Source organism: Corvus kubaryi, unplaced genomic scaffold (genome assembly GCF_017639235.1).
Source record: "Corvus kubaryi isolate FWS band 111438036 unplaced genomic scaffold, C.kubaryi_AGA036_p1.0 130, whole genome shotgun sequence".
In the NCBI taxonomy this organism is placed as follows: Eukaryota; Metazoa; Chordata; class Aves; order Passeriformes; family Corvidae; genus Corvus; species Corvus kubaryi.
This window is the reverse complement of record NW_024580665.1, coordinates 763,069-787,279: the sequence shown is the minus strand read 5'-3', so window position 1 is coordinate 787,279 and position 24,211 is coordinate 763,069. Positions and strand designations below refer to the sequence as shown.

General features: G+C 43.1%; 1 protein-coding gene across 5 annotated transcripts in view; it reads left to right on the top strand.

Moving 5' to 3' along the window:
* The window catches only part of NRK (Nik related kinase), a 90,787-nt gene that overhangs the window by 24,946 nt on the left and 41,630 nt on the right, over positions 1 to 24,211 (top strand). For all 5 annotated transcript variants that reach the window (XM_042027750.1, XM_042027742.1, XM_042027758.1 and 2 more), the window contains 10 exons: positions 4,865 to 4,921; positions 10,684 to 10,809; positions 11,581 to 11,691; positions 13,484 to 13,574; positions 15,627 to 15,757; positions 17,750 to 17,804; positions 19,863 to 19,941; positions 20,621 to 20,796; positions 22,546 to 22,618; positions 23,034 to 23,229. In XM_042027750.1, coding sequence (XP_041883684.1) covers positions 4,865 to 4,921; positions 10,684 to 10,809; positions 11,581 to 11,691; positions 13,484 to 13,574; positions 15,627 to 15,757; positions 17,750 to 17,804; positions 19,863 to 19,941; positions 20,621 to 20,796; positions 22,546 to 22,618; positions 23,034 to 23,229 — 1,095 coding nt within the window. The remainder of the gene's footprint in view (positions 1 to 4,864; positions 4,922 to 10,683; positions 10,810 to 11,580; positions 11,692 to 13,483; positions 13,575 to 15,626; positions 15,758 to 17,749; positions 17,805 to 19,862; positions 19,942 to 20,620; positions 20,797 to 22,545; positions 22,619 to 23,033; positions 23,230 to 24,211) is intronic.

The window sequence follows — 24,211 nt, the reverse complement described above, 5'->3', positions numbered from 1 at the left end:
TTTTTAACAGGAAATCTGCTTGCTTGAGTTCACTTTCAGTGAGAGCTTGCAGCGACACAGCTGTGCCTTCACCTTGCTCCCAAAGGGTGGGTGGCAGTGAGCTACATCTGTTATCCCATAAGGAATGCTTCTGGTTGAGAAAGATCTCTGGCCTACAAAGGTCCACACCTCCAACAGCCACATCTTGCTTTAAAATGCAAACCTTGAACATCCAGAGAAGGTCCCAAGAGTTAAAGTTGCGGTATATATCAGCTTTTGGGATTACACAGGTAGGCAGCGCTGTGATGGGTCACCCAGGAGTCCCATACCCTTGTGCTAATCCTGTGAGCTGGTTGTGTCTGTGCCTGATAGCAGAGTGTGTTCGGTATGAAATGGCCCTTCAGGAGGACACAGAGGTGCAAACTGGGAAGTGTCCAGGTCTTCTGGTTTTTGGGAGGTGTCTCTGCACGCAGGCACTTGACAGCATCTCTGAAATCCCTGCTTTTTAGGGGAGAGACAAGTGAGGTGGTGCTTCGGGTTGCAGACAGGACATGGGCAAGAGCAAGGACTTCTGTGTGGTCAAACCCACCAGCTCTGTGCTGCCTTGATGTCCTGCAGCAGGTAGTCCCTGCCCTTCTCATGCACTTTTTCCTGCTGCAGTTACAAGTTACAGCTTCATCAGACAGACCCAGAAACACGTGAACATTGAGTGCCTGTTGACAGAAAGGAAGCCTGTGACAGGACTGCTGTGGACTGCCTTGGCGCAGCGTGCAGCACTTAGCTGGACAACTGGCTTCTGCTGTCTGGACTTGCAATTGTCCACTCCAAAACTGTCAAGTCCCAAGTGGGGAGAGAAGCTGATGGAAGCTGTTTCCCACCCCCAGGAAGAGAGATATGTGCAGGATCTAGGAGGGAAGCTGTTAAACCAAGCTCTCTGCATATGACTTGAAACCTTATAATCTCATTGGGACCTTGGGTCTCTTCTTGTAATCACAGCCCAAGCCAGGGACTGTCCAAAATTTTTATTGGAACCTAACAGGACAAGGTGTTCTACGTGACCGAATGCATAATTTTGTAAATACACTTAATTCATGTAAAGCCCCTTTATCAGCTAATAGCTGGCTGCTGATGTTGACACTCTTGTTTGATGCAAACAGAAAAGTACATATCTTGACCCTTAGTAGAGGGTGTGGATAAGTGGTTGCTTTATCTGAGGTGAAAAGATACATACACGTCCAACAGAAATAACACGGCGCGATCTGCCCTATTCCGTGTATCTCTCCCTGCAGAGATACCTGGTTGGAGCTCATCAGAACCAGATTTTTGGCATAAAGCATCTCCCACAAGTCCGGCTGCAATGAGCAGTCTGTAGATTTCAAAAATGTGTGTGCTGGCTCCAGGTTTGCTGAATGTTTCTGTAGGAACTAACTGGCAACTACAGCGGACGTTATGCGGAATTATTTTCTGGAGGAGACCAGGAATTCAGCGGGATTCAGAGCTAATGGGAGAATTTTTTCCAACTGGGTTACCTCATCAAAATGAAGGGTGGACTTCAGTTTTAGAAAGTTGTTGAGCCTCAGAATTGTGTCTAAGCTCTATATGAGCTCGATGGAGTTTGATGTTGTACTCCTGGATAGGAGTATGGGTGTTGCAAATGACTGTTGGGTGTTTTGGCTACTATGTTCTCCAGAGCTGAAACCTGCTGTTATACTGAGCATTTGGGTGAAAGATGAAACCTTTTATTAGGGCAACCAGCCCACAGACCATTCCAGCCTTCTGGCCAGTTTCTGGGGAAATGTGCAGTGGAGGATCTTGAATCACAACAGGCTGAACTCTAATGATCTGGAGAGGATGGGCAGTGGCAGAGTGAACAGAGGGCTGGGAGGGCAATGCCTCTCCTTCTTCTTCCCATTTCAGATTAAATTAATAAGGATGAACTACCGCATGTCTGTCACAAGAAGTAAGTCAATCAGTTGATCTCGTTAGGTTGTGAAACAGTTAAAACAGCCAGTTTGCTCCTAGAAGCTTTAAAGAAAATCAAAACACCACTTTTCTCAAGACAATTCACACATGCTCAACTTGTGGCTTCAGCAGAAGCAGCACTGTGAGAGTTTCCATGAACTCTGGCTAACCTCTGAGATTTATTGATAAACAAAAAAAATAAGGGACCAGCACTGAAACCTTGCCTTGCTAAGGCATTACTCTCTATGTCTTAACAAGAAGCGCAGGGCTGGGTTCAGGATGTTTACTGCTTTTAGAGGTGTTAAGGAAAATTAACTCAAAACAGTTTAAAAGACCAATATTGAGAAATCTGTGACTTTTGTTCTGAACTGCCAGCACAGTCATAGTCTGTGCCTTAATGCAAGAGCAAGATTGAGCTGTGCATCTTAGTTAACAGGGACACATTTTTTGAGCAAAGGTGAATCACAACCCACAAAGCAAAAGGACTTGCTGTTTTCTTTCCCATAAGTACTAATAAGTTTCCAAACCTTTTTGAGGGGGATTTAGTATTCACATTTATAGTGGTAAGAGTAAGTGAGAGCAGCAGGTTTTGCATACAGTGGAAATAACTGTGGCAGCAAAATAACCAGTATCTGTTATACAGAGGGACAATTTGACCAGGAGTTATGCTTCAAAACCAGGACTGAATGCCGAGCCTTTCCCTCTTCCTTATTCTGATGAATATTCAAGTGCAGTGTTAGCCTAGTACTGATTGATTTATTTTTTTTCAATGAAGAAGCAGGTTTCCATGCTTCACTACAGTGATGAAAATCAGTGTTAGTTCTTGGTGCCATCCTTTGCAGAATCTATAGCAGTCCAGGGGAGACTCCTCTTTTCCATGGGCTTGTCACCTGGTGTGTGGTGTCCAGAGACATGGAGTTACCATCACGCTTGTCTCCAGACAAACTCTGGGGTGAAGACAGGGTGGCTGTGCTTTGGGGAAGGCCCTCTCACCAAGAAATTTAATATAAATGTAAATGGGAACCTTTGCAGACAATGGCTCCAAGAGAGGAGCTGTGGCTGTGCAGAACAAACTTGCTGACCTGGGTTGCTGACCCAACACCAGCGTCTTTCAGGCTGGCACTGGTCACTGCCCATCCACACTCACCCACCAAGTCATGTGTGGCCTGGGGAGAGTGTGCCCTATTTGTCTTCCTCCTGAGGTCTGTGTGATAAGTAAATTCTACCATTCTACTTCATGAGAAAATGCTTTGCAATCCCAGGTATGCTTCCATGGAAAGAGGACACTTATAAATATGCAAAAAACTCAGCAAGATTTCATTTTTTGTAAAAGAAAACATGACTGTGACATATTGCCTGAGAATGAGGAATCATTTTTCTTTGATGCAAAATTCCTTAGTCTTAGAAATAACATTTGTGTGCACTTTTGTGCAGATAGGACCTGAGTTTTAAAATTACATCAACCCAGATTTTAATTTTGCAGGTGTAAATTTGCACCTGCAAATCATTTTATCTGCAAACTGCAGCATTTCATATTTGATTTCTGATTTTCAGTGGCTTCCTTAACTGGTGTCAGTTATTTCGATATACAGCTTCACAGGCACTTCTACTTCAGGAATAAAATTGCAGTCTCAAAGCTTCAAACTCATTTCTGAACATTTGATGGACGTGAGTAATTAGGATGTATAGCAAACCCACTGTTCATTCAAATCTTTTGATACTATCTTCCAGTGTGAGGTCAGTGCTGGTTATCATGGTAAAAGACTTCATCTGTGGTATCTCTTGAGCAACTTTGACCGAACCAAAGCAAGAAACTGCAACTGACAGCAAGTTTCATGGTTGTGTTCACGATGCATGTTCTTGTGAATCACATTTTGTCAGTCTCAGTAACAAGTTTGCTCTTTTAATAGATTTATTTCCTGTTACCTCCCTTTACCTCACTGTATTTTCAAAACCAAGCCTATTACCTAGTCTGAAGTTACCAGTTGTCTGTTGTTTAAAAGTGACTATGGGGTGTGGGCATTTCATAATAAACTGTGTTTATGTGTAGGCACCTACACAGTCAAAGTCCTGGTTTAGTTTCTCCCCACCACCACAGATGACATTTTTAAATTCAAAGCTCCTGCATGCTTTTGGTGAAGTAGCTGAGATACAGTTAACTCAGCTGAAGTAAGAATCATAAAAACTAAGCATTTTGAAGTAAAAAGCATTAAAAAAAAAAGGCAAAAACATGCATAAAACTTTAGTTTCTTGGCAGCCACATACAGGTTGCCAGATTGATTGATGTACTGGAACCCAGAGTTTTGTCTTTGCCCTGAGGTGTGCCAGGACATGTCCGGGATCAAGGTGGGGGCAGAGCCAACTGCCCAATGCCTTCCAGCTTCCTCAGCATGCCTCAGCCATGGATGGCAGGACAAGAACATGGCTCTTGTTCAGACATTCTGGGACTGTGCTGAGATTTCCTAGAAGAGGAGGCTTGAGGGCTGGCATCACTTGTTGAACAGAAGTTAGTTGGAGACCCATAAGCTTGTGCCATGTTGTGCTGTGAGAACAGAGGTCTCCCAGCATTGCTGCTTCCTTTGTGCTAAAGGGAAGTTCAACCCTGTAGAGGTAGCTGTTAGAGTACAGTAAGGGTGTGGCTCTGGTAGCACATCACCAAACTTCACCTTGGTAGTTTTGTGTCGCTGGAAGGTTGTTCGGTACATAGAATCATAGAATAGTTTAGGCTGGAAGGGGTCTTTCAAAGGTCACAAAAGACCTTTAAAAGTCCAACCCCCTTGCAAGCAGCAGGGACACCTTCAACTAGAACATTGCCTTGAACGTGATTCAAAGCAATTAGTCAAATGTAGTTGTTACATGCCTAATTTGTTGTATTCATAGTTTGCCTATATGTTTTACTTAGTATCTTCTATTATTTTAACAGGGTCGCCATGTTAAGACTGGGCAGCTGGCAGCAGTCAAAGTGATGAATGTTACTGAGGTGAGTGCAAAACCAAAAATAAGGTCATTGTTAAGCTGCAAGGAAAAATAAATAATCAGATCATGAGAAGGTGGACAGCTCATGAAAGAAGATCCACTGGTATAAATCATGGTTTCTGAGCACTGGTTTGTGTCTTATGAAGTACTGAGTGATGTTAACCATATTTTTTAAGTGTGGCTGATCAGTGGTGACAAAGCAATAAGGGAGTGTGTTGCCATATATTTTGGTGGTCAATAATATGAAAGACAAGAAGTCAATTCCTGCTTATTTCTAGTTGATTATCTGCTGTCAGAGATAGCAATTAAAAGATTTCCTGTAGCTCTGCACCGCCTTTGCTGTGTTTCATCACATCCTATCACCTTGCATGCAAGCTGTTCCTCAGAGAAGTGCCCTGACAGCCAGCAAGCAGGAACGTGTTAGAAATGCAAATGCAGTGCTTTTTTATTGTGATTTGACCATTGAGGGAAGGAGACAGTTTAATTGGCACTGTCCCTACTCACATTTGTAAACAGGTGTCAGTGCTGAAACAGGGTGTTGAAAATGTTGCTAATACTGGGTTTTGTGTGCTTTTAAGAGCATAGCCAGTAGTGGAGCAGCTTGCCTCCTTGACACTACATTAGCCTGAGCCCCAGGAAGGCTGGGGAGACTCCCTGCTTCTTCCTCTTGAGTTTCCCAGAAGTCTCATTTGGTAGGATGCACTTAGACTCACTGAAGATCAGCTCCCTGCTCTGTCACTCTGGCAATGTGGATATGGAGAACAGAAATCCAGCTCCTCTTGCGATATTACGGAAGGGTTATCATCTGAAATTAAAAAAAAACCAGGCCAAATCCTCTGAATCTTCTGGGCCAGGTCTGCCAGTCATCTACATGTGGTGTTTGGGCAAGCACAAGCAAGCCTTGCTTGCCATTTTCATGTGTCTTTTGATTGTCTTGGAAGGCCGCAGACCAAGTTGGTGTCTGTGTTGGTCCTGTCACGTAGAGCAGGTCCAGAACAGTTCTCTCTGTTGATGGTGTGAAAATCCAGCCCGGAGCAGCAAGTGATCTGAATTTGGATGCTACTGTAGTGTACAAAGCACATCTAAGGGCTGGTTTGACCATGGCTGCTGTTCGTACAATAGGTGCGTGTGGTTGAATTGCCAGTTTTGTACTGAGGAGGGTGCTTTTTTTTTAAATGAGTGCTACATTTGATTTCTGCTTTTAGGTCTGTAGGTACATATATCCTCAGGTGCTTTGGCTTTAAAAAATGACAGTCACCAAATGTGAGGCTGCTGGATTTTGGAAGGGAGAGCAGATGGGATTTGGATGATAGATTCCTGAGTTGAGAGCACCTCCCTGCCTTGACAGAGGAGCTGATAGGGTGGATCCTGGCACAGACTCAGAAGTTATCCAGAGCTGCTTTGCTGGGTCAGTCAACAGTGTGTGAGGACTGGTTAAAGGTGTCACTTGTGGGCTGTCACGTTAACACCAAGTGACAGTCCTTTCCTTGATGAAACAATTGAAGAAAAGACTGCAGGAAGGGAACCTTGGAAAGATTTCTTTCCTTTTGCTATACATAACAGTCTTGTATGCAAGCAACAAACTGTAGCATCCAGTAATGCCTACTTACATGGAAACAAAATTTAAATAGAGGACAACTATGTGGTTCCACTTCAGGAATCACCTTAGTAGACTTGCAGGATTCTGAGAACAAAACACAGCTGTTTAGGTCTGATTTGCTGCAGGTGACAGAGCCAGCATCATACTGGGGAACCTGTCCCATTGTTTGAGGGGCAGTGATAGCAGGTCATGCTGTTTTCACATTGAGACCCTTCATGGGAAGGTTTGGGAGTTGTGAGGAGCATGTTAGTGCAGCTGTCCAAAGGGGTTTTCCCTGGTGCTCTTCCCCCAGTAAACCCTGAATAATTCCAGCTCAGCTGTGTTCAAGTGTTCCTGCTTTCTGGCCTTGGCACAGGGTGAGTGCAGGGCTGTTTGCTCTTACTTCCACTTTCCTAATGCAGAGTTGGCTGTATTCGTGCTGCTAAGGCACAGGCTGGCATGTCTGGATGCAGTCACTTCTGTTACTTCTGCCACTTATGTTCACCAAAAGATTCTGGTTCTTTCACCAAATCTACAGGGCTTTTTCCAGTAAGAAGTCATTTCATCAGAAATTGCCTGACCAGCTCCAGCTGTGATTATTCAGATCTGGGGCACTCCGAGAGCTCAGCAAATCTGCCCTTTGCTGTCATGAGCTGCAGCCCCAAGCCGGTTTCTTAAGAGCGGCAGCAGGATGATGTGGTCATTGTGGCATCCTCTGGACATCTGTCAGGAAGTGCTGCTGTGTTGAGTTTCAGAGGGAGCGGGGGGAGCCCTTTGAAATGGTTAAAGGGGAGCTGATGGCAACGTGTGCTCATGTGCCTCTCCATGCAGGCTCTGCTTCCTGTTTTTTGACAGAGCCATTCTTGCTGCTTGTCTCTTCAGCTAGCGGTGCAGGTGATCAAAGAGCTCTTCTCCAGCACATCGTTCTCCATCTATCTTTGCTTTCATTCTTTCTAGAGAGCAGGATAACGTTTAAATGTGAGACTTGTTCTTAGACCTGCCCCAGTACTGAGGGGTCTCTTGGTGCAGTATTTATCAGCTGATGATCTGATCTTGTTTCCATTTGCGGTCAGAGGCATGTGTTTTCTAGTTCTGATGCCATTGCAGATAGGCCCACATCTTCAAAAACAGCCTTTGATCATGAGCCTGTCACCTCTGTGCACACAGCCATCTGCACAAAGGAACGCGTTGGTTTGTGAAAGTGAACAGCTTTTTGCACCTGCACATCTGCGAGCCTGTTTCCTTTCCTTGAGCAACATTATTTATGAGCAGGTTTGTAGACCCCTGAGACGTGGGGCTGATGGTAATGCTGGCAAGAGGGGTGGTGGAAAGTGGAAATTCTGAGTGTGGGCATGCACTGAGAAGCTGAGGGTGCTTTTATCCCCAGTCACCCTGCTTGAAGGATATACATAGCACTGAGGCTTAGCAAGTCTGGGTTCAGTTCCTGGGTGGGCCTCAGACATGACGCATGGGGCACAATCACTCACATTTACCCTTCTGCCTTGGTTTTTCCATGGCATAGAGTATTTTTCCCAAAACTCACTGAGGCACTGGGAAGCCAGAGTGCATTTGTCTGTGAAATGCCCCACTGTCTGCTCCAAGTAGTGTCTCCCCAGGGCACTCCACCTGTACTGGGCAGTGTTACCTGGGCCCTATAGGCCAGGATGGGCAGGGGAAGGAGGAGCAGGTGCAGGCCTTCAGGGTAAATAAAGACACAAGAGAAAGCAGGAATTGCATCTTCCTGGTTCTGGGAAAGGAGCATTACACATGTGCAGCTACTCTTGCTCTTGCCAGGGGATGTGGAAGAGCCTACAGGGTATCCCGGTTGTGTTCATGAATAGCCACGTGCTTGGTTTTGTTTTAAAAACATGGAGGTCAGATTGCAGAGGAATAGGAAGTACTTGGATAAGAGCCAGTATGGTTCCAACATCCAGAAAATTAATTGGGTAAAGGAAGAGGAGCTGAAAAAGGCAGCAGCTATGAAGAAGTGGTTGAGATCTGCCAGCTCCCTGAGGGGAATTGTGAAAGCTACAGGCTGGTGCTGAGGGCACAGCAGGGAGCTGGGCTCCACCAGCACAAATTTGATGCAGATGGGCAGAATTAAAAAACCAAACCCTTAACATCTGTAAATATTTTAAGTAATTTGGAGAAGGTCTTTACCGAAGATGAATGTTGCCCCTCCGCATGTTTGCAGAAGGAGTGGGCAGAATGCAAGAGGGACAGCAGAGGAAGAAAGGAGTCCTCTCTGTTCGTTCCTTTTTCTGCCCTTCTTCCCTAAAGATCCAGAAACTTGTGTAGATGACAGAACCCTTGTGGTCAAGTCCAGGATGACAGTTCCCAGGTCCTTATTCTCTGCCTCATCCTTACCTGCTTGTGTCCACCCTTTCACGTGCACTGTCTGGAGTCCCGAAAGGAGTAGAGCCTTTTATCCCTTCAGCACAAGCTCTCATCTCCCCTCCCTTTGATTGTGTTCTGTCCATGTGCAGAGAGAAATTAGACCCTGCTCCTGGAGGATTTCCTGCATGCTGTCTGGGAGTCAGCTCCCATTTCTCCTGGATGCTCCAGGTGCTGCACTGGGCTCCTCTTTAGCCCCACTAATTCAGTCATGCAACATCCAGGGCTGTATCAAGCTGAGGATTAAGGGTCCTCCTTTCTCCCTAACTGCAAACAAAAGATAAACAAACTATTCAGTTTAATGTGCGCAGCTTGAGAGCCTGTGCTCAACAAAAATTATTATGAAACGTGAAATAGCTCATATAGCTAACTAGAGTTATTTTACATCTTTGAAGGCTTAATACAGTTAGGCTTTGGTCTGGTAACATGTCTCCTGGGGGTTGATATTACTGGGGAAAACTTACTGGGCCCTTCTGTTGGGAATGATTTTTGTGTGGTTGAGTTCAATAAGACACATCATATGCATATTCTTGAGGGAATTTGGCTTTAGCCTGTCAGGCTTTAATGTGTTGCTCCAGGTAGAAGGGACAATGTGTCTGGCTTTGTAAGCAGTCCATTGTGATGGTCAAAGGAGTGCTTCAATGGCAAAACTACTGGAAAACCACAGAAAAATGTCCTTTGGGGCTGAATTGTTCTTGCTGCCTCTTCTTTTTTTTCTTTTTTTCCTTTCCCTTCAGCTAGTAAGTGCTGACTGGGATCTTTTGCAACAAGGTAAATTAATTCTCAAGTTTGCCCTACTCCTTTTAACTGATACAAGGATACCTTGCAGCACCACTTGTTTCTACTGAAGTGTTTGAGATGGCAAAACCTACATGTGTTTCACTGGGTGTTGTGCACCATAGCAAACAGGCTCTGAGGGGGCCTTTCCAAATCAGGCAGTTCTCTCTGAAAAAGGGCATTTCCTTATAGTTCTTAAAACTTGTGTTTCCATTAGTTGTCTTATTGTGCACAATGCTGTACGAGCAGAAGAGAACATCTGCCCTGGTGAGACTGAAACAAAGACAAGGGAGAACAGGCAGCTGGTGCCTGGAAGATGATGTCTAGGGGTATGCTAGCCCCCAGCATGCCAGAGGCTTCATGGATGGCATGATGTTAGGAGGGGGAAAAAGCTCACGGTCCAGATAGGCAGCCTCACAGCTGTAAGGAAAGAGCAGATCCTAACCCTGGCTTATGCTGGAGTTTGATTTGTGGCAAGTTGTCCCTGGCTTTGGTTTCCTCCTAGCAGGACTCTCCACAGGACTGGGAAGACAAATTGGCTGATGTGTGCACTGAGTGCTTTTCCAAGTATTTAAGTAATGGAGTGTTAGGAATAATTTTATTTTTGTTTGAATCTGGTTAGTTTCTCCAAGACTAAATTACTGCATGCAGAAACCATGAATGGGGGAGTAATAGGTCCTGTCTAAGCTCCCTGAGGAGACAATATGCAATTCTTATGCCCAAGTGGGGATGGTTTTGATTCTTTAGGTCAAGCCCTAGTAATTAATTGGTTTAGACCCATACATCAGGGTGATTCGGTTGTCAATTTAGGAGTTGTCCATCAGCTGCAGTCTCATAATCCCAGGGTAACTTTGGTCCCAACCTCCTGCTCAAAGCACGGTCAGCCATGGGATCAGACCAGGTTGCTCATGGTGGTTCCAGCATGTTGAGGCCTCTAAAGACAGAGGTTGCTTTGCAGCCCTGGGGCTCAGTGATATCTGGTAACCTAAGGAGCCTCCTGCTCTCTTTTGTTACAGAATGAAGAGGAGGAAATCAAGCTGGAGATAAATATGCTGAAAAAGTACTCCCATCACCGGAATATTGCTACATATTATGGGGCTTTTGTAAAGAAAAGTCCTGTGGGCCAAGATGATCAGCTCTGGGTAAGTTTTTAGTGTCATTTCTGCTCATCAGATTTACAGCTTCTTTAGATCTCCAGTGTGCTTGGCTTGGACTCTGTCTTAGTGAAGCTCTGAAGTCATTGTTCTGAAGAATAACATCTAAAAGAGAAAAACTACTCCTCCCTAGATGTCTTCCATCCCCATGATTTCCTTTGAGGATGGGCATAAAGTATGTTATGATTCTTATGACTTGTGCTGTCATTCTGATTTGTTGCTTGAACCTTTTTTTTTTCAAATTAAATGCTTCTGTATTTTTTTTTTTTACTGAAGTGAAAGACCTTGTCCTTTATCCCTTCTTTCCTCATTCTTGTTGCTTTCCTCTCCTTTTTTCAGATGGAAAATAAAAAAAGGAAGCAGAGAAATTGGCAATAAAGAAAAGAAGAATAATGAATCCTCCAATTTTTTGCTGCAAGATTTTTGAAGCTCTGCAGCAAAATGAGAAATTTCAAATTTTTTAAAAATTCCCACGTTTTTCAGTGCTGTTAGCGCTTGCTTTTCCAACTTCGTGTATATTAAAAAAAAAAACCTACCTAAAACCTGCAATAGGCGAGGAGCTCTAGTGAGGTTTTTTATTTATTTAGCAGTGCATGTGATACAGAAAATGAGATTTTAAGTTGCTTGGTATCCAAGAAGGCCACGTGTAGTTTGCCATGCCTGGGTTGTGGTGGAAGTGGGTGTTTGCAGGTGTTCTTTCTGTTTGCACACTGGCAGAGCTGTGGTGATGGTGCCCTGTGTGTGTTTGTCTCCCTGCAGCTGGTGATGGAGTACTGCGGTGCAGGCTCTGTCACTGACTTGGTAAAGAAGACAAAAGGGAACTGTTTCAAGGAAGACTGGATTGCTTACATCTGCAGAGAGGTTCTCAGGGTGAGTCCTGCCAGCAGAGCTTCGCTGCTCATTTGCAACAAAAAGGCCTTTCCAAGCCTTTGGTTGCTAAAATAGGTCACTAATGAGCATTATTGTTTAAAGGTTGTGATCCATGGGGCTCATGGGCTATGCTCCTAGAGTTCAGAAGAGCCCTGAGAGCTGGCATGATGGCTGCTTGACATCCCATATTGTTGTAGTTAATCCCATTTTCTGTGTGAAGAACAGAAAATTCCTCTTTCCTATGGCAAATAGCTGTCTTCTGAAATTCCAGACAGGGGGCACCTAGAAAGGTAAATAAATTTTCTGTTTTCACAATGACTGCCCTCTACATCAGCAGATCTTACTGCTCACTGCTTCAGCTGTTCATGCTTGTAAGATCTTTCTGTTCATAATTCCTTTAACTGCACACACTCAGGGGTCTCTTTTCCACACTATTAGAGACAGTGTTCACTATAACAGCATTCCAAAGTCTTAAAGGTGGCCCTGCTGGGACAGTATTCCCCATGACAAATCTTCGGGCTATATTTCATTCTATGCAAGCTTAGGGTTGCTTTTTTTTTTTTTTTTTTCCCCCCTCCCCTGGAAAGTACAGAGGATAAAACAATTCCCAAGTGTAATCTAGTGAACTGGAAAAAAAATAGGATGTTGGAGCCAGTCATTCTAAATTCAAAACCTATTACAGAATTACTGATCCATCTTCCCTATAATAGAGTTTTACATCTTTTCTAAATAATGGTAAGATAAATGTGTATTCTGGGAGTTGGAATTTAGATGGCATGCTGAAGTAATGCTTGAATAGGGGTAAAACTTTATTTCTGGGGCATAGGAGTTGAGAAATGTGCTCCATAGAGAATATTTGCCTTCTTACAGGGATTTGGCACTAGCCTGCAGATTATGATCATTATATCTGGAGAGTATGGGGAGTTCTTCTGCAAAAGAAAAAACCTTAATGGTGTGGTCAGGTTATTCGTCATTGGTGTGGCTGTAATGTCTCTGTTAAAGCAATTGATGTTAAAACATTAGGTTTATGCTCATGCAACTGAAAACTGTAACAGCGTGTTGGTAAAAGCAAGGGATTGGATTTAATCATGCTTGTTGCAAAACAGAATGGCCCAGTTGCACATGGATTGACAATATTTCCATCTGGAAAATATACAAGATGGGTGGAAGCTCTATTTGAAGCCATTAATATTAGAGAGGCTAAATGTTGTGAGTGAAGCATCTCTAGATTACCAGAACGGGTTATTTCAGCATGTTCTTTTATGTCTATGCTAGTTCAACCACGGGCAATTTTGAAATGCAGGAGGAGATAGCAAATATTAGCTGACTGAAAACAGTATTTGCTGTGTTCAAAAAGAGGTCTGACATGGTATTTTTAACTTTCCCTAGTCCATTTACTACTGAATTTCCCATTTTGTTGAATGCAAAATTTAGGCCACTACAACCAGCCAGCTGCTGTCTCTGGTCCTCATACAGGGCATTCTGCTTTGTTCTTTTTCTCTTTTGTTTGCTTTTAACATAGAGTGTAAGGAGCATGCCTTGGTTTTTGAGACAGAAGTTTAAAATATTGCTACCTCATTCTCTTCACACCTGACTCAAGAGATGCTCCACCACTGTCAGGCCTGTGGTGAAGCAGACAATCAGACTTATGATTGCTGTCCTCTTCTTGCTGAAAATGTTGCTAGTAACATGTAAAGGACTTTCCTTATGAATAAAAGTGTAAAAAGGCAACAGTGCCATACTCATGGTAATATTAGGAAGAAAGAATAAGGAAAATCTGGTTTTCTTTTAGGGATTGGCACATCTTCATGCTCACCATGTGATCCATCGAGATATTAAAGGACAGAATGTTCTTCTCACAGAAAATGCAGAAGTAAAGTTGGGTAAGTTTCCTTAAATGTGTGCTAGAAACCTGTTTGTTAAAATTTAAGATTGCCATCTTGACTCAAAAAAAACTTTCAGTAACCTAAGCGCAGCATGTGTACCAAGTATCGTATTGCTTGTGATTACAAGGTGTCTGTCATGTAGAAAGAGGTGAAAATGTGATGTGTTCTTCAAGGGCGTCCCTCACAGCCTGTGGGCAATACAGGCAGTCACACACAGAACGAGTCCAGTAAGTCACAGCACCATCAGGCCTTCACAGAGGATCCTGGGATGCAAAAGAATTCCAAAGTAAAAAAGTTGGGGGAACAAATTTCGCTAATCCATTTCTGTAAAGGAAGTGGTATAAGAGATTTTCATAAATCTGACAGTGTAAGTGGCTACCATTGAGTAACAGTAATCTCTCAAAAAAGCTGGAGGGTTTACTCATTTCCTTTTATTGCTGCGACCTGTCAGTGTTGACAACTTCTGACTTCCTAAAACTAAACTCTGTCTCTCTTGAGGAGGGCATGTCTTTCATGTTTTGGAAAGACACCACAGGGAAGTGTTTTAAAGAAATCTCAAGGGGAGCACTTCTCATTTGTGATGATCTTTACAGTCCCTCTCTCTTTAACTGAAAAAATTCACTGTAGAGTTGGAAAACAACAAATAATAAACATGGTTTGTGGATGTGGGGTAGGATGTTTGGTTGGAGCAAGTAAAAATACGTACTTTAAATCTCATTATGGTTTAACCCTTTCGCACAAACCTGGCTTCACTGAAGTCAAAGGGAGTTTTGCTGTCAAATTAAATGAAGGCAGGATCTTGCTTGTAGTCTCTAAATCATATGAACTAATTGTCAACTGTTCCCTCTTAAAACAGGTAAGATGGGGGTGTTGTGTGTTTTTATGGTCTTATATAGTTACTAGTTCTACCATTCCTCACATGGTTGACAAAACAGTTAAACCTTTCTGACTCTGGGTAAAGATGAAACAGATTTACTAAGTATAAAGATTAAAAAAAGAAAAAAAAGTTGTTTCCAGTGAGATTTAGCTCATGTGTCTTAAGGCAAAGAAGCTAGAAAACCAAGAGTTTCTCAATTCAATTCTATTCCACTTCAGTGTAAAAGTGTGCACTTCCCATCAGAAGCACAGAGCACAGAATGATCCCAAAGGTCAGGTCCACCTTCTTCTTGGAGAAGGTTTGCTGAGCAGGCACATGAAATTATAGCAGTACAAATGATTTTGGTTTGCAGATGATCTGCAATGAGGCAACATCAATGAGAAAATCTGCTCCTTGATGGTAACCATGGGGCTGTCTCCTCTCAGTCCTTCCCTTTCCCCCTTCCTTTGTCTCCTCTGTGAATATCACTCCAGTGCTATCCCAGTGGATCCAATTAGTGTATCATGGGTTTTTGTTCAACGAGAAATACAATCATGTAATTATTGGTTGTATGGACCCTTTTCATATTTGAACAAAACCATTTTGCTGTACAGTCCTTATGAAGGTATCACCCTTTTCAGCACAAAGGGAACCACATGATTCACTCATTACAATGATCTAAGATGAGAATAAAGTAGTAAATTCTCCAGTTTGTTCTAAGATACTGTATGAACGTAGGGAAGGATTTATTCCAGACACTTCAAAATGAAATGATACGGTAGTTCTTTGCAGCTTTCACAAGTGGCTATGTTAGACGCATCCAAATTTGCCTTGTGTGTAGATACTATTTTTTCTTTCAGCCTAGTTGAAGACCTACTCAATGAGTCCTACTCAATGTAGCATTTAAATTAAGCATAAATTATTCTGTAATGTCTTGTAGAGCAATTCCTCTTGCTGTAACACACTGGGCAGATTTAACATGCTGTTTATTTAATTCTTCTGTCAAAAAGAAGGGAAAAAGAGAGGCAGTTGAATTTCACCTATTGGATAAGATATGCTGGAGGAACTCAGATTTCCTATATATTGTAGCCCAAAGGTTTGGTGTTCTAAACAGTATGAAAGTAACTAAGCACACGCTCTGCCATGTGGATACAACTTTTTGCTAATTTCTTTACCTCTTCTTGGCTTTTCAGTGGATTTTGGTGTAAGTGCTCAGCTGGACAGGACTATTGGGAGAAGAAACACATTTATTGGCACACCATATTGGATGGCACCCGAGGTCATTGCTTGTGAGGAGAACCCAGACTCTACATATGATTACAGAGTAAGTGTTAAACTCTTCATAAGGTAAGAAAACGTGGGTTATTGCTGAAATCCTGCTCATTTGAAAAGTTCAAACGTCCTGTCTTTTAAACCACAGTAATCCTAGAACTGTACAAATAGAAGTATTCGTAATATGTGGGTAGAGGCTCTTTTTAAGAGTGCCATTTCACTGTGAGTGCTTTTTGCAAATTTTTAATACATGAAATACACTTCCATTTATTTCTCTGCAATAAAAACGTGCTAAGATGGTTGCAGGTCTGAATAAAAAAGAAAGGAAGAGAGAAATTCCAAAGGAATACTTGAAGTAGTGTAATATTAATATGGCAAGTTACTGCACTCTGTGATAGAGCTGTTTTGCTCTGTAGTCAGCTGTGAATCCTGAGTTAATTGGCAGTAATTAGTATCCCTTTGCTCATTCATGAGCATGTGACTGTGAGTGGTTTCCCATCCCATCCCAGAATGATTTCTTGTCAGTGGCAGGGTGGCTGAGGTGAGAAGGCACAGAATTTTCTATATTTCAGTTTGTGAGCATTTCCTCTTGTCCTTACCATGCAGCATGTTTTCCAGGGATGGCTTTCTGAGCAGGTATCTTCTGGGTGATCCTGCAGTCACTCTTTCAGTTCAGGTGCTCTCTCCATGTCCACTTTGCACCTCTCCTTCCAATTGTGGCTTCAGAAATACTTATGAGAAGAACCTGTTATTGCTTCCATTTCCTAGTGATTCAGAGGCTGTGATTCTCCCTTGCTCAGACCTTCTGTGCTGCACTGGCCCAGTGAGGTCGTGTTGTGTGTGTTAGTCATGCCCAAGGAATGATTTTGGGTTTTTTGCATACCATACCAATCTTCTGCTGAAACCTCAAGAAGTTAATCTCTTGTCTTCATTCCCTGTCCCCAGTTGATTTCCTTCCCAGAATGTGTACTTACCAGAAGATAGGACTCTTAATTTTCAGTCATTTACTTAATAACAAGTCAGTATCGTGGATCTATGAAATTCTCACCAGTTTTGTTGCTGAATCCCTCCACAAACTGTGACGTGAACTGGCTTTCAGCTTGTGTGAGGAGTTCAGAGCAGCTGGACTGAGAGGGCTCTGTTGGTAAAATTAGATTGAGTGCTGGGCTGGGTATGAGCTGCTATTCAGGTAATGGTTTATTCCTTTTAATATTTGAAGGTTTTCTATCACTCTCATTTTTAAAAAGGTAAGTTTTAAGAGAAGCTCTGCAAGGTGGTTTGGCTACTTGCCTCTCATTTGGCTACATTTAGACAAAAAAAAATGAAATAATGCACATGATTAATCAAGTGGAAATGTGTGAAGTTTTTACAGCCACTGGTGGTGGTTGCAATTTACCTTCCATGATCAAAACCTGGCCCTTGGCGTCCAGATCAGCTGATAAAGGGACCTCTACCCTATTAACTGAGCTGAACATACATTGTGACATAAATGTGACTGCATGATGTACTCTCCTCTCATGTGCCCAAAACGTGTGACTGGAGACTTTGTAGACAGAAAAAATCAGACCCCAAGGCTTGACTATATATAATTCCTGTTCCATCAGTGTAGAAATTCAGCAATGACTGCTCTGAAAAGCATTAAGACCAAGAATTATTTTTGGCCAGAAGGAGAAGGGTGAGGCACTGCTGTGTGTTGCTGCCTCATGAAAACAGATTTAAGACATATATTTAAACAGTGCCTGCTATATTCTGTCTGGCTCTTGTTTTTTGAATGCAGAAGGTCTACATTTTGGGACTGGCTGCTTAAATGATGAATCAGCTGTTCAGAGTTGCATGGGAAATGGGAACCTTCTGGCTATTAGCACATTTCCTAAAAACTCAGTAGGGAGTGGGAGGGAGCAGAATATTTGTCACTCCAAGTAAAACAACATGATCCAGGAGAGATCGAGGGAAACTGTAAAAAAAAAAATAACCCAAACCCAAGAAGAAAACAAACAAGCTTGAATGCTGCAAGCTGCAAATTGCATTGTTTCTTTTCCTGCAGAGTGACCTGTGGTCTCTGGGAATCACTGCTATTGAAATGGCTGAAGGAGCTCCTCGTAAGTGATTCTGTGTATAGGTGGGAGTGTTCTGTGTTAAAATAGCTCATACTAGTACTCAACGCACTAATGCACAGAATTCTGGTTCTGTCTTTATCTTTGAAAACACTCTATGACTTTTTCTCATTTTGGACTCTTTTGCTTTCTTCTTCCTTTTAGACTCTTTCAGTCTGTGTTTTGATTCCTTGCCTTCATCTCCTGGGATAAAAAAACTTTTTTTCTTAAAGCTCTTGTTAGCATCAGTTTGTTAATCACTGCCTGTGGATACAACGGAGCAGAAGTCATTGATATGTCAGCAGAAAATATTGGCAGGAGTGGCTTTGAGTTTAGGTCACTAAAAAAATTTATGGCAGTGGAAGAAGGTAGGCCTAAAGGTTATATTTTTACTCTGAAACTGACTTGATTCTCACAGATTTGGGAGTAATACAGCATTTGCTCACATGTAATGGCTTTGATCCATGACCACACTCTCAGCCTGACAGCAGATTGCCACAGTTTTACAGCATGCTGCCTCCTCATTCCCCCAGAGAGCCTCTTGCAGGTCAGGCAGAGATCTGTGGGTGCAAAGTCCTCATGAATTTTTGTTTGCTTGGAGGGCTGGTGGCTTTGCCCCAGCTCCTGCAGAGCATATGGGATATGTGGAGTAACTGGTCACTGCTGAGAGCACAGGAGATGAAATCTGTCATACTCTGGCCTGAGCCTGAGAGCATGTAGGCTGTTTTTAAAGAACACACTTGGCTGTTCTCCCATCAGACTTGGTTTTTAGCAGGAGCACTTTCAGACCCTGTGCTTTAGCCTGACTGAAGCTTAGTCCCGAGACATGAGTGAGTCCATGGAGAGTTTTCTTTGGGACAGACTTTGTAACTTTGCATGCCAGTTCCTCTTGCCATTTGTATTTGATGTTTTCCCTAGTTTTGACAGGGAAATGCTGTGAATTGTATTCTGTTGCCTTGTCTTTTGTTTACTGTAGAACAGTAGTGTCTGGGACCCAGAGCTAGAAACCAGAGTTCTGCCCCTCATTTCCACTGTGTCCTGTACTATTGAACATACCAAGGAAAAAGTCAAAGCCAGAACCAAATGCAAGAGACTATGGCAGGTGGATGCAGGCAGAGAAATTAATAGAAGGCAGGGAAGGCTTTACCAGAGCATAGTCTTGTCACTTCTACTGGTTCTGTAATGCTTTAAGTCCATTTCTGTTAAGAGCATAACTGCTGAACACCTAAATATTACAAGAAATCAGCCTCCATGTAGTTCCTATCGGTTCTCATTCAGTAGCTCTCTTTGGTGAAGGAAGACCTTTTACCCTCAACGTTTCTTGGTGTCAGATTAAGCATGCTCAAAATTCCATACAAAGTGCCTGGAATAGATGAGATGTGACAGTATTTGCTTTCTGCTGAGTTCCTTGTAGCTTCAACTTTCCTCAACAGTAGCCCTAAAGAGAAGTACAGTGGGCTGGAGAGAAGGTAGCTTCTGAATGCAGGACTGGAATCTCTGGCAGATTACCTGATAATGGTGCTCCCATTCCCAGAGCACAGGACGGATGAAATGTGTGCTTAGTCATTCTGCTGTGTGCTGTGGTGCAGGTTATGAGCTGTGTGCTTTGTATGAGCTTTTCCTCATCCTGGGTTTTCTCATATGCCATGAACAATGTGGCAAAGAGTTTGGTTAGAATGGAGCTTATCATTTATCTGAACCAGAAGCCAGACATAATAACTATTTAAGTATTTCAGTCTCAGCTTTAACTTCTGTTTATGTGCAAACATGCTTTTGTGCATGGGAAAGGTGAGCTTTTTTATGTCCTTCTGAAGCTGTATATATAGAAAATATGAAGAAAGTTGTACTTGTTCTTGCCTTGAAGCCTTTCTTTTGAATCTCTTTTAGCTGGAAATCTCTGTGTACTCAGAGACTTGATTTCTTGGCTGTAGTGTGAATTTAGTAGGCTACTGGTGGGGTTCTGGGGCAGATGCTGTGATTTTGGAAGTGGTGGTGTTTGGAACGGGGGAGTGAGATCACAGGGGGTACATGCATCCTTCAGTAATTTGTGGTTTCTTTTTGCAGCCCTGTGTGACATGCATCCCATGAGGGCACTCTTTCTCATCCCAAGGAACCCACCCCCAAAGCTGAAATCCAGAAAATGGTAAAGAGATGTGTAAAAAACCCTGTACTTTCGCTGCATTGGGCTTAGGAGGGTTTTCAGCTCTCTTGTCCAGGGACAATGATTTTGTTAAATCATGCAGTTATCTAGGAGGTGATTCCTAAGCTGTTTCTAAGTGCTAGATTAAGCCAGAGGGCAAGATAGAGTTTACCTTTGGGAAGCAACACCTTTCTTTTGAACTCTGCCTAAACTGTGGCAGTCATTTCATTTTGTTGTCTGTGGCCAAAATTGCAGGGTAAGCAAGGAAGGCATAGATGGGCTGCTTGGGATCAGGGTTTATCAGAAGATGCATGGACATTGTGGGGCTAATGGCAGTCACCTACCCTACAGAGAATTACTTTTTGTTTTAAATGAAGTGTATAAAGAAAATCTTCACCTTATCAAAAGGTCAAAGGCATTTTTAAAAGGCCTGTGTTGGCCAGATTGTGGTTTTGTTGATCAGGATGTACTTCAAGGTAGCTCCTCTGAGAGGGTGGTGGAGTTCACCCTCAGCACTGTGCTGGTCCCAGGAGTCTCACTGGTGGCAGAACTCAAATTGTCTCTCAGTTCCAGTGTAGAAGGAAACCTTGCAAAGTTATTGCTTTCCATCACTCGAGGGTAGTGCTTGGTCCACAAGTTGAAAAGGATTATTGGTTTTTCTCCACTGTTCTGTCTTTTTCAGGTCAAAGAAGTTCCTAAATTTTGTTGAAAGTTGCCTTGTAAAGCATTATTTGCATCGTCCATCCACTGAGACCCTGCTGAAGCATTCCTTCATCCGAGATATGCAGAACGAGCGGCAAGTGCGCATCATGCTGAAGGATCACTTGGACAGGACAAGGAAGAAAAAAGGAGAAAAGGGTAACATGGCAAAACGAAAATAAAAGACATTTCAGAGAGCATGTCCTCCTCAGATTTTGACAGCAGAGCACAAGGCAGATGGAGCTGAAATACTAGAACCAGGAAAACTGAGAAAGCATTGTCCTTCATAGTGGTGGGGCCATTTTGAAGATTTCTTTGTCAAAGAAATTTTGGGTCCTTAATGGTGTTTTAGTGGTAAAGTCCTTGGAACCTTGAGTCATTGAGAGCAGCCCTGATGCTATCAGGGAGCAAGGACTCCAAGTAAAATCTCTGCTTTCTTGAGTAGTGCTCCACAAGTGTTTCCTGGTCTCTCATTTCATATTTCTGTCCCAGATCCAATTGATTTACCTGTTGGATCTCCATATAATTTTATTTCGTGAGTTCTTTGGGGGCAGCAGGACTCCTCAAGTGTTTGGCAATGGAGTGCAAAAAAGAGACCTGGAGAAGACCTCCAAGCTCCAGTTAAATACAGATGTTATAATGAATCACCTGCTTCACAGAGTGTATGAAGAAAAAGAGAGTTTAGATTTGTTCCAAATGCCAGCCTTACCCTTCAGAGCAAAAGCTGGAAGAAGCAGTGCAGGAATGGGGGTGATACTTATGAAAATGCATGTGCATGGCAGACTAAGGGCTGTGCAAAGGGGGCAGAGACATGTGGCCTTTTGACCAACGACCCTGCCCTCTCTCCCCATTTTCTTTCCTGTATGCTTTATAGTGCCAGAAGCACTGTGAGGATCAGGGACTGTCAGGGCAAACTTGGAAAGTGCTATGGTGTTGGAAGGTGTCTTATAAATTCTCTGATTTGACAACAGGAGTATTTGTGCCTAAAATTAAATTGCTGTTGCAAAGTAGATTTACTGACTCCAGTAGTAGTTGCAAATTCTGCCACCTCTTTCACCTATGAATCTCAAAGCACACTGGAATGGAAAGATAGGGAGTTAGAATTTCTCACAACTGCCCTTGAGACGGGTGTGGAGAAGTGCAATGGTAACAGTCACTTCTTCATAAATAGTTGTATTTTGACCTGAAAAATGCTATTTTTAATCAAAACTCCCCTGAAAAGGAGAATAGTTTGGAATTGCCAGACTACACACTTCAAAATAGTAACTTAAAAAAAAAATGAAGTGCCAATTTAGCATGTAATACAGCCAACAATGCAGGGTAGGACCAGTTTGAAATTACCCCGTAAAAACTGCCTTCATGTTCATCTTGAAGAGAACTTTAAAGCTGTGGGTCAGCTTTTGAAACTTTGTGCTGAAACTAGTATTAATTTTTGTTTTCTTATTTGCTTACTTAATTATTCCCTTTGATACAAAAGGAAACCTGGATTTACTGGTGGCCTCAGCATAGCCATGACATAGGTATAGAGCATGAGAGCAGGGCAGTGCAAGCTTTTATGTCCTTTTTGAAGAACCCCTCTGCTGGTGGTGCTGTGAGGTTTGGGGTTTCTCTGTGGGTTTAGCCTAATTTGTTTCAGATAATGGAAGTAGGTTAGTTTTGCAAAACCAATACAGTCAGTCACTGGAAAAGGTGGGTGTGCATAAAGGGGCTGCGTTGAATCGTTATCTGAACTAGCTTTTGAATTATGTATGTGGATATTTTGCCTCCCCTCAGCCTCCCAGTACAACATGTGACTTTTAAATTCCAGTTCCTGCTTAGCTTGTAGTTCAGGCTGAATGCTCAGAAACAAAGTTCAAGATCATGTCTTAACAGCATCCTCCTCTGGTGTTTGTTTATTCTCCTTTTTAGAAGAAACAGACTATGATTACAGTGGCAGTGAGGAGGAAGATGATGAGCTGAATGAAGATGAAGGAGAACCAAGGTTAGTTCTATTACTGAAATAGAAAATTTGACTGCCCAAGCTGTTCTCGTTGAAGGCAGCTCTCCTCAGCCAGAACAGCTTTCTTAACTTGCTCTGAATCCCTAATCTCCTGGGTCCCCTTTGGTAGCTTTAACTGTTTTGTAGCTGTCAAACATAACTGCTGAGTATAAAATGTCTGTAATAAGTTGCTGATTTAGTTTCCTTGCAGTGCGGGGGGGAAGCTCTTCAAATGAAGGACCCAATAATCAGCTTCAGGCTGGTTTGTAGCCCAGCAAGTGTGGCTGCAGTGGTGGTGGTCAACTGGTGGAGATATATCGTGATTTGCTAGCACAGGGCAACAAACAATTCCCAAAGCACCTTGTATTCTCTCTTTAATGCTATGTTTTGTCACCCAGAAACGTCCTCTTTGTTTCAGCTCCATAGTTAATCTCCCGGGGGAGTCAACTCTCCGCCGTGAATTTCTGAGGCTGCAGCAGGAGAACAAAAACCGTTCTGACCCTCATCGGCAGCAGCAGCAGCTGAAGGACCAGGAGAAGTACAAGAAACAGCTGCTGGCAGAGCGGCAGAAGCGCATCGAGCAGCAGAAAGAGCAGAGGAGGAGGCTGGAGGATGTAGGGGGCTGGCTTGTGTAGTTATTCCATGTCTCATCACAAATGAAAGATGTGCCTGTAGGGAGTAGGCTTTGCAAGGCAAGAGGGCTGTGTTAAATTGTCAGCACAACCTGGATCATAGTCTTGCACCTTGAGAGAACCGTGTCACTTTTGAACACAATGATTTTAGGTGGGCTCTGTTCTTTTCCTGCTGATAACATGCCCTGAACTGTGAGCAGAAGAGGAAGGGCATTTTGCTTGAGTAGGTTTGGTGGTGGTAGCCCCAGCAGATAGGATGAGAGATGCCCATTTCTTTCTCATATGCGTTTCCCACTTTACAGTCTGTTGGTCTGGTCCAGAGTCTTGGCCCTGCTTTTGTTTAAGATATTAAAAGACAGCTGGTTGCCTTTTCAGCTGCCTGTCACACTGTTGTCTTAGAGGCAGAGCTAAATCATAAGATCACAGAACCATTAAGGTTGGAAAAGACCTCTAGGATCCAGTCCAACCATTAACCCAGCACTGACATATCTTGATCACTGTATCATCACATATCACCACTATATCTTGGTCCTAAGTGCCACATCCACATACTGTAACACTTGCAGGAGTGGTGGTTCCATCACTTCCCTGGGCAGTCCATTCCAATGCTTGACAAACCTTTCCGTAAACAAATTTTTCCTAATATCCAATCTAAACCTATCACGGCACAACTTGTTTGTTACTGGGAGAAGAGCCCGACCCCCACCTGGCTACAACCTCCTGTCAGGGAGTCATGCAGAGCAGTAAGGTCCCCCTAAGCCTCCTTTTCTCCAGGGTGAACACCCTCAGCTCCTTCAGCTGCTCCTCATAAAACTTTTGCTCCGGACTCCTCCCCAGCTCTGTTGCCCTTTTCTGGAGACACTCCAACCCCTCAGTGTCTTTCTTGACGTGGCACAACACAGAAATCACCAACATGTCTCTTCTCTTGGGTATCTGGTAAAACTCAAGCATTGTGTGAACACTC